This window comes from Crocodylus siamensis, chromosome 8 (genome assembly GCF_052110815.1).
Source record: "Crocodylus siamensis isolate JL-2025a chromosome 8, ASM5211081v1, whole genome shotgun sequence".
Taxonomy (NCBI): domain Eukaryota; kingdom Metazoa; phylum Chordata; order Crocodylia; family Crocodylidae; genus Crocodylus; species Crocodylus siamensis.
Window position 1 is genome coordinate 57,550,433 of NC_143402.1, and position 10,280 is coordinate 57,560,712.

General features: G+C 58.4%; 1 protein-coding gene across 1 annotated transcript; it reads right to left on the reverse strand.

The window, feature by feature from the left end:
• Window positions 1-2,691: 2,691 nt before the first annotated feature.
• LOC149858741 (nuclear factor interleukin-3-regulated protein-like) lies at window positions 2,692-5,305 on the reverse strand. Its single transcript, XM_090059455.1, has one exon. The coding sequence runs from the start codon at window positions 4,683-4,685 to the stop codon at window positions 3,501-3,503; it is 1,185 nt and encodes a 394-aa protein (XP_089915581.1). The 5' UTR covers window positions 4,686-5,305; the 3' UTR covers window positions 2,692-3,500.
• Window positions 5,306-10,280: the final 4,975 nt, after the last annotated feature.

The following is a 10,280-nucleotide window of genomic DNA, read 5'->3' on the forward strand; positions in this document are numbered from 1 at the left end:
CACAGAGGGAGGGGCGTGGGGTGCCGCCCTGGCCTGCTCAGTTAATGGCAGTCCCTAATATTGCCCCCCAAATGTAGGGGGGTGCCCCAATAGTGCCCTCCTGCCATGCAGCTACGGAAGGGGTTGCTCCTTTTGTGGGGGGTAAGCATAAAGTGGGAGGGCACAACTTTGCCTCCCCCACGCCCCAGGTCCAGGGATCCTGGGCATGTGACAGCGGCTCCCATGCCCTGCCATCGCCCACGCAGCCTTGGCCTGGATCCCAGCGCCTGAGGGCCTGAGTGTGGCTGGTTATGCAAGGACCTTTGGGGAGGAGGGGCCATGTGAGGAAATGCTCATGTACCCCCTATGGATCAGGCCCAGCTGGGCAGAGATGAGGGCAGGTGAGTGAGGGTTGGTGGGAGCTACCCTCCCCTCCCCTCAACCTAAGGATCGCCCCGCATCTGTTCTGTCCCCCTCAGAAGCCCTTCTCCCAACCAAGACCCCCCCCATCTCCTCCCCACTCCCCTAGGACCCTGCACCCCAAAACACACCAGTCCCCCCTCCCAACCAGCACTGGGAACCCCATCCTGTGAACCAGCAACCTGTACTAGGGAAGGATAAGCTACTCCAGCTTCAGCAAGAAAACTCAGGAGTCCTGGGCCCCAGCCCACCTCCCAGCACCACACACACTGCTCTAACCAGCAGTCCCCACTCCCCTCCAGAATCCTGCAATAGACTCCCTCTCTGTGCCCCCGACTCTGCACTAACCACTAGGCCCCATTTAGCTCCTAGAGGCTGGGAGAGAACCCAGGGGTCTGGGTTGGGAGTCTGACTCAGGTGCTCCTAGGCTGGCTGCAAGCTGGGCCCTGCTCTCCCTGGCTGAACGTGTGCAGGTAGTGGTGGGGGACATATTTTGCCCCCACTTCCTGCAGGGTGGGGCTGCCTTCAATTTCCTGTCCCCCCTCCCCCACCCACCAGTGCCCATGTGAGCTGGGCCACAAGTGCCAGGCTGGAGACCTGGGCACGCAAGGGTTAAAGGTGCCCTTCCCCCCCATCAGTTCCCTGCCCCTTGGGTGGTACTTGAACCAGGAAACACCCCCCTGCCCAACCCCCAGCCAAGGAGGCAATCCAGGTGTCCAGGTTCCCAGCTTCATCCCCCTAACCACTGGACCCCAGAACTGGGGGAAAAACTCAAGCATCCAGGCTCCCAGCCCCACTTTCCCCCTCCCCGAGACTCCAAAGTTGTGGATGGAACCCAGGCATCCAGGCTCCCAGCCCCACCCTGGGACACCCTCATTCTGTTTGCACCCCCCCACCAAAACCCAATGGAGGGTACTCTGCCCCCCCCATCAGCAGGTCCCCCCCGCTGTGACCCTCCCATCCCCTGCCAGTGATATCCCCCCTCCATCCCATCAGCTGGGTTGCAGCAGCGTTGCCCTGGCAACAGGCTGGGGTGGGGGTGCTATGACCTACTTTCACTGACATGTTCCTCCTGCCTGTGCTAAGCCAGGATTATCCCACACTGACCTGGGGATTGTGGGGTGGGAGGGAGCCTGGATGTCTGGGTTCTATCCAGCTCAGGGAGGTCAGTGGGTTTAGGGGTTTGGGGGGAGTATCCAGATACTTGGGCTCCAGTTCCAGGCCAGGAGTGCAAATGCACACATGCACACACACATTCAGGGGAGCTGTGCAGGGGGCAGTGTGTATTTGTCTGTAATGCATGTCTGCATGCATGTGTGTTGTGTTTGCACTGTGTATGTGCTCCTGTTGTCATGTGTGTTGACTTTTTGGCTGTGCCATGTGCCTGGTATGTGCATTTGTATTGGTTTTTTGCATGTTTTGTGCTGCACATAGTGTCCAAGCCTAGCATGTCTGTATTGTTATGCACGTCACACACCTGCCTCCAGGTGCAGCCATCCTGAGCCCCTGGGGCTGGCATCCATGTTGTGTGTCATGTGCCTTCTCTGCACCACATGCTGCTGTGTTGCGTGTAACATGCCTTCTCAGCACATCAGCATCCGTGTTGTGCAACTTACCCTCTCTGCACTATATAGTTTCATAGTTTGTAGGGTCGGAAGGGACCTGAGCAGATCATCTAGTCCGACCCCCTGCCATGGCAGGAAAGAGTACTGGGGTCAAATGACCCCAGCTAGATGTTCATGTATATACCAGCATCCACGTTGTGTAACATGCCCTCTTTCCACTGTGTGCCAGCATTTGTGTTGCATTTCCTTCCACTACACACATGGGTTAAATGTGCGTGGCTTTGTACAATCATGCTGTACACATGTATAAATGTGCTGTGTCCAACATAGCCTACACATGGATTATGTGGACACTACTTCACATGACTGGGTTGCATGTGTGTGCACCTGTGTGCATGAGTGTGCTGTGCATCATGTATCACTCTGAAACCTGGTGTTCTTCATCCTCTCTCCCCCCACCCCTGGCCAGGGTAGGTAGGGGGCTGATCTGAGCCACAGAGGAATTCCCCCTGCCCCCCACTAGTGTTTATGCTTCTGCCCCAGGGCCCTGGCGCTGCCCTACTTACCTGCCTGACCTACTAATGCTGGGAACCTGGCTTGGAGCAGGGGGGAGAGGAGCAGCACAGATGCCTGGGTTCCCCAGCCCCCCCCCACAGCCCCCCAGCAGGGGAAGGCACCCCCCACACACACACACTAATTCCAAAGCCATTTGAGAAAGAATTTGGGGGCATTTATTCTGATTCAATTTAAATACACAGTGGTCTGTTCCCCCACTCTGTTACACTGAGCCCATGACCTCCTCAGCCCCTCCCTGAGCCCCCACATGGCCGGATGGGGTGTGGCTGGTGATTGGGGGACCCCCATTGCTGGCAGTTTAGAGCCTGCTTGAGTCTCAGGGGGCATCTAAAGCTGGCAGGGAAGGTGTGAGACCCCTAAATCCCGCCCCCCCCCTTGCTTGAGTGGGGGAAATTGGTCCTCTGAGCTCCAGTGGAATCCAAGCTAGTGGATTCTGAGCCCAGTAAGATGAGGGGGTGATTCTCCTTGCTCCCAGATCCCAGGGAGATAAACACCCTTCCTCTGCCCAGATTCCCAGATCCAGTCGATCCTGTCTCTTGCACAACAGGGAGATCTCTCCTCTCCCCAGTTCCCTACAAACCCTGACACAACAGAGGAATCTGCCCCCTGCCACCTGGATTACAAGCCCAGTGAATCCCAACCCAAGCAGCCAAGGTAGGGAGGAGATCTTTTCCCCTCCCCAGATCCCCACAGAACAGACCCCTCTCCTCCTCCCAGGATCCCAGACCCAGGAGATCCCATCTCCAGCAGAATAAGGGGGCTCATCCTTGCCCAGATATCTCAGGCCAAGCGGATCACAGGCTTGGCAGGATTGGGGGGGGCACTCCTTGCTCGCTGGATCCCAGCTCAGCAGATGGCTCTCCCAGCCCCTGCGGGTGCCAGGCTGGGCACTATCACTTTTGTAGGGACCACCCCTCAACTCCAGAGCTAGGGGGGGGCCACAGGTCCTGGGGAAGAACATCAGGTGGGCCGGGCCCCAGCCCCCCAGCCCCCTGCCACATCGCCAGGTGGGGGGCCACGGCACAGCAGTCTCTCCAGGGCGCCAGCCCCTGAGGGCTGGCCATGAAGGAGCAGGGCCCGGCGCACCAGAGCAGCCATCTCTTCTGGTCTTTCACCTTCCCACTCAGGCAGTGCTGCCTCCCCACCCCCGCTAGCCTGGACCCCCGGCACAGCAGCGGCAGAGGGGGGCTGAGGCAGGGGCAGGAGCAGGAGTGGTGTGGGGAGGGCTGGCTCCTGTGCCCCACTGCTGTGCGCCCGACCCTTGAGGCGCAGCTTGTGGGGCAGGGCAGCCATCTTGATGTCCGGAGGGCTGTCCCCACTGGCTGGGGGGCCGCCCCAACCCGGGTCTTCCTCACTTGAGTAGCCCCCAGCCCCCTCCTCCACCAGGAAGCCAGCAGGGTGCGAGGGGTACCCAGCCACCACTGGCAGGAGGGGTGCTCCACAGGCCTCAGGGAGGGCGGCAGGCGTGGACATGGTGTGGTAGGCCTCATCACCACAGCAACTGGGGGTGTAAGGCCCGTAGGCCTCATCCTCTTCTATCTCGATGGCCCTTGGAGGGGCTGGTGGGGGCCCGCTGGCACCAAACAGAATGACACTGCGGGGACCAGAGCCAGGGGAGGTCTCGGGGGGACCACGAGCCCGGCTGGCAGCCTGGGCTTCGCCCCATGTCTGTGGCACAGGGCTGTCACGCGAAGACCCATCTGACATGTCCGAGAGGGACCCGCGGGGCCGGGACTCGGTCTCAGAGGAGTCATCAGAGCTGGGGGTGGGGGCATGGGGATCGTAGGGTGTGTCATCCCCCATCCCACTGCCTCGGCGCCGGCCCAGCTGGCGGCTCTGCTCTACGAAGGCAGCGGCACCAAGGAGGCCAAAGCGCAGCTTGAGCTGCAGCAGCTCAGCCCGAAGCCGGGTATTCTCCTCGTGCAGTGCCAACACCCGCGTCTCCAGCGCCAGGTCCTGACAACGCCGTTTCTCCCGCGACCGCTTGGCAGCCTCGTTGTTCTTGCGCCGCTTTTCCCAGTAGCTTGCATCCTTCTTCTCAGCCGCAATGAACTCCCGTTGCCGCCGCCCACCTACCCCCGTTCGCCCCTTCAGCCCCCGGGACCGGGGCAGCCCTGCCTCAGGGGCAAAACACAGCCCTTCCATGCCTGGCCCTCGAGGGGGGGCCGGAGAGGGCTATGGCTCCGACGTATGGTCCTCCGGGCTCTGGACAGTTGGACTATAGCAATGGACTATTGCACTCTGAGGTTTTCAGCACTGGAATATTGCCCCCTGGAGCAGTTTATTGCCCCGGGGGGGAGTCTCTGCCAGTTGATTCTTGCCCTAGGAGGTCTTCAGCACTGGAATATTGCTCCACAGGGGCTGTAGCAATGGAATATTGCTCCCTGGATCAGTGCTTTTGGTATATTGCCCCTGGTGGGGGATGGTCTCTGCTAGTCAGCTCTTGCCCTAGAGGTCTGTAGCACTGGAATATTGCCCTCTGGATCAGTTCTGACCTCTGGGATCTGGTGGATGGGTCTGTACAGCTGATATTGTCCCCTGGAGGGCCCTGTACTCCTGGTATATTGCCCCTGGGGAAAAAGTGCTGCCAGGGGTCTTTGCCAATAGAATATTGCCCCTCTGGAGGCTCCTTACTGCCGGTATCCTGCCTCGGGGGTGTGTGGTGGGGGTGTCTATACGGCTGATGAGTTGCCCCCCTGGTGTTGGCTGCTGGAAATCTGGCTAGAAGCGCTGCAGTGTCACTCACCAGGTCCCGGCACTGGATGGGCTGGTCTCGTCTCACCCTGTTGCCTGCGGGGTTAGGAAGCCCCAGTACACCATGGGCATCAGGCCCCCCCGAGCCACCCCAGCCACGCAGAGAGCAAGGGCAGCATCCTTGTGGCAGCTGCAGGGTCCTGTCCTGGATGGGAGCTGAGGCTTGGGACTGTGGCGGGCACAGGCAGGAGCTGGAACGGAGCAGGGTTGCGCCAGACCTGGGGAGGACCAGAAGGAAGAAGAACCTAGGAGGAAGGACCGGAGGCAGGTTGGATATCTGTACCCTGTACCCAGCACTCAGCCCAGCCTGGCACGCCCCCTTCCCCTCCGCACCCCACGCTTGCACAACCTGGCAGGTCTGAGCAGCGCCCGCAGACACCAGAGACACAATGTGTAACTTGCACACACATACCGCACCCACTGCACCACACACACACAACGCTGAACAACAGATGCACTGCACAAGACACACACTGTACCACACAACAAATACCACACATACACACACACTATGAAACATGCATGCTGCACAAAAATACATTGAACAGACACACTGCACACATACACACACACACTGCACCATATACACAAATACACATGCGTGAGTACTACACAAAACATATGGTGAACTATGGACACTGTACCACACACACTGCACACTACACCGCATGCGCTGCACACACGTTGCACCACTTAGGCACACTGCATCACACAAATATACAGCCCCACTGTACAGCACAGATTACTCCACGCTGCCCCACATACTGAACAGGGCATACAACACACCCACTGCACAACAGATACACTGTGCCACATGCACATAGCACCACACACCCAGAGCCCTAGACCTGGCAAAACACACACATGACAATACCCTTGTTGCAAGGACCCCTAGTGGCCAGGAGGCACCCCCTGCCCCCTCCCCTAGAGGGGCCTGATGGGCACAAAGGGGGGGCAAGGGGCCCCCTGCATCATAACCGCTCCCCAAGCTCAGTGCCCTATGTGGGGCCAGGCACAGCATCCCTCTTTCCCTTCCCAACCACATGACGCCACCGCAGCGGACGCAGGCAGCAGAAATATAGGTCAGTAAACATGGTGCCGCGTCACAACAGGCCCTGATTGCACAAGGAGTAGGCGCCATGCCAGGGCTGCTGGCTTGGGGGGGCTAGAAGAGCGTGGGCATGAGTGTGCATGTGTATGCATGCATGTGTTGGGGCTGGGAAGGGGCACAGGATTCCTTCCAGCCTGGCTGCACTTTAGGGGTCACTCGCAACCAAGGCAGGAGGCACTGGGGCACAGCAAGTCCCTTGCCCTCCTACAGAGGTTATTACTGCCCAGATACCCAGCCCCCTCCTCATAGATTCTATCACGCCCACCCATAAAGACCCCAGCTGCAGGCAGAGAGCCCAGATGCCCTGGCTCCCAGCCTGCCCCACACCTGCCCCAAAGCTGGGGAAAGATCTCAGGCATCCCAGTACCTAACACACACACAAGCACTGCAGCACGTGTGTGAATGTGTGTGTGAGCACACATATGCTAAGCTCTTCCCTCCAATCAGCTTTCCTACTCCTGCCCTGTACAGGTGAACGCCTTTGGCCTAAGCCAGGGTCACAGTTCCGACCCTTATGCCTGAGTTCTCCGTCTCTGCTCCAGGAAGTGGGGGCGAGCCAGGAGCCAGGACACCTGGGTTCCATTTCAACTCTCTTAGCCTTACCAGGGTAGTCTGGGCTTGATTTGGGCTGCAGTTGCCCCCTGATCCTTCCCCTAATGCCCCTTGGTACCCCCTAATGCCCCCTGCTGACCCACAATGCCTCCCAAAAGCATGGCACCCCCGCTGGCCTGCTTCCCCCCCACCCCTCCAACCTCAACTCCACACCCCAGCTCTGTTTTCTAGGTCAAGCATGCTCCTAGACCAGGCCCTGTGCCCAGCTGGCACGTGCAGCAGCCGCGGGGCTGGGCTGGGGCCGCACCCCAGAGCTGGTATGAGGGCGGTACTAGCTACTTCCCAGTAACGTCACCCATCACCCACTGGGGGGGAGGGGAGACAGGCAGGATGGTGGGGAACAGGATCTACCTAGGGCTGGGGCTGGCAGCCGACTCCTGCACACACCCACTATCCCTTGAATCCAGGACCTGGTGCTTTATCCCCCACTGGGGCCCCCCTGGGTCTGTGCCCCTGGCATTGTAATGTCAAGAGAGCCCTATTAACCCACTGACCTGGGAAGGGCAGGAGGCCAGGGTGTGGTCCTGCCTGAGGCTGGCATCACAGGGGCCAGGGCTGGGAGAAGCTTGGAAAGGCTGCTTCCTGCTCTTGCTGGCCCTGGGGCATAGCACCCATGGCTGGAGGGGGGGCACATGTGTGTGGTGTAGGGGTGGTATCAGGGCAGGATTCTGACCCCCCACACACACATACCACCCAAGGGGGTATAAGGCACCAAAGGGATCCAGTTCTGGCTCCCACCTTCCCCCTGAGGGGCAACCCCAACTCCCCCTCCCAAAACCAGGAGAGAACCCAGGTGTCAGGGCTCCCAGTCCTCCTCTGTTCGAGCCCTCTTGGACCTCCAGCAGCTGGGAAAGGATCCAGGCATCCTGGATCCCAGCCCCACTGCTATAACCACACAGACCCCATTCATTTTGCAGAGTTGAGGAGAGAACCCAGGCATCTGGACTTCCAGCTTCCTGCTGCTCTTACCCCCTCCCCCGCCAACCCCACACCCCTCCTGGAGCTGGGAAAGAGGACCCAGGCATCCAGGCTCCCAGCTCTCTCCATTCTCTAACCCCACAGCCCCCACACTCCTCCAAGAGCTGGGGATGGAAACCAGGTATCCAGGAATTGTCCTGTTCCTGCCTGATGGTGGGGTGGGGCACTGCTTTCAGGGCTCTTGGCAGGGCCCCACAATGCTGCACCCCAGGCTCCATGGGACCCCAGCTCCTGCCCCCCACTGGGGGTATTGTGGAATGCTCAGTTGGTAGGCGGGGGGGGGGAACCCTGGGCCTGGGCTGTACCAAGGCCCCAAAGCCTGGATTCTTCCCCTCTCCAGGAAGGCAGTGGAGTGTCACGGTTACAGCAAGGAGGGCACTGAAAGCTAGGACACCTGGGTCCCCTCCCTGGCTGGGGGGGGCTGCTCTGTGGGGGTGAGCATGGGTTCTGTGGAGCTGGGTGCCAGGCTACACACACACACACACACACATATGCAACCAGATCTAGCTGCCAGAGTGGTTTCATGGCTCTCCGAACATGCCTGGTCCTGCAAAAGTAGGTCAAGACTGAGGGGAGTGACCCAGGCAGCAACAGCAGCGTGCGTATGTGTGTGTACATGTGTGTGTTTGGGCTCCCATGTCCAGAGGGTGCTGGGCAGGATGATGGAGGGAGCTGGGAGGTGGGGGCAGCCACAGGGCAACTGACAGGGACCCCCACCCCCCAGTCACACACAGGGTGGATATAACACATGAATATGCCATGCGTGAGGATGGACATATGAGGGGCACACAACAGAGATGCCCAACTGAGACCCAAACCCACTTCAAGTGTGTACAGAGTCCACATGACACAAAGAGGGACATAAATGGACATACACACTGAATCGCATACACAGAATATCACTGAATTGCATCCATGTAACATGGATGCCCGAGATGCAACAGAAATGCAACTGGTTGGCCCAGAACATGATGCACACATGCAGCGTGCATACAACATGCACCTGGTGTAGTACGCAACCATCATACACTGCCCCCCCCCAAAAAAAAAGAACTTACAGGAGACTTCACACACACATGGCATAACACATGGAACATGTGTAGACCATGCAGGCTTGTCCATACCCCAGGATGAGCAAAATAGACACACGGTCACACAGCCACACACATGCTACATGTGTAAGAAAACAGAGCACACACTACATGCCCAGCCCAGCCAGACACACACAATAGACACAGGATACAACACATGGCAAGGACCCACTGCACAACACCACAACACACAAACACAGAGCACAAACTGTCTAGTACAAACTCTGCCCACTCCAGACAGACATACACATATCACAGTGCCTGCTACAATGCAGTCACAACACACAACATCCATATCACACAATAAAACACTGCCTAGGAACCCCCATGCACATGCCATAGCAACTCCTCACATACAACCAACCCACACATGGACACGCAGACACACACAGCCTGATCCAGCCATACACCAGGCACGCACACACAAGACATGCTTGACACAAAGTGCACGTGGAGGCACAACCTCACAAGATAAGCCTGCATGCACATATACACACATATAACAGGCACACACCCCATTCACACACCAACAGCATACACACCTTCACAACATACCCGATGCAACTATGCACACCCCACACACAAACTCACAACCACACTCCCCATGCATGCACACACAACACACTATGCAACCACACACACCATGCACCCCCACACAAATGCACAACACACACACCATGCACGTGCACCTACCCACAACACACACAATACATGCACACAGTGTGCACCCCCTTAAGCAAACTCTCAACCATGCACACAATGCATGCCTGTACTCCCTCCCGCAGGATACACACCTTCCTACACATGAACACAACCAAACCCAGGCATAGACAACATACATAATGCATACCTGCACCCCCCCCGCACAAATACAACCATACACCCCAGGCACACACAATGCACATGATGCATGCCTGTGCCCATTCCCCTGACACACACACACACGATACATGCACCCCCCACACACACATGCACACACACACACACACACAGCCATACACCCCAGGTCCACACAACCCACACAATGCACTTAGGAGGGAGGCATGCAGGCTCCCCAATACCACCCCAAGCAAACTCACAGCCACCCACCCCCCTACACACCCCACAACCACAAACACGATGCACCCAATCACACACACACAACACACGCACACGATGCACACAAACACACGGCGCAGCCCCGCACAAGCGGCC

Coding starts and splice junctions, on each gene's coding strand:
- LOC149858741 (XM_090059455.1), bottom strand. CDS start 4,685: ATGGAAGGGCTGTGTTTTGCCCCTGAGGCAGGGCTGCCCCGGTCCCGG.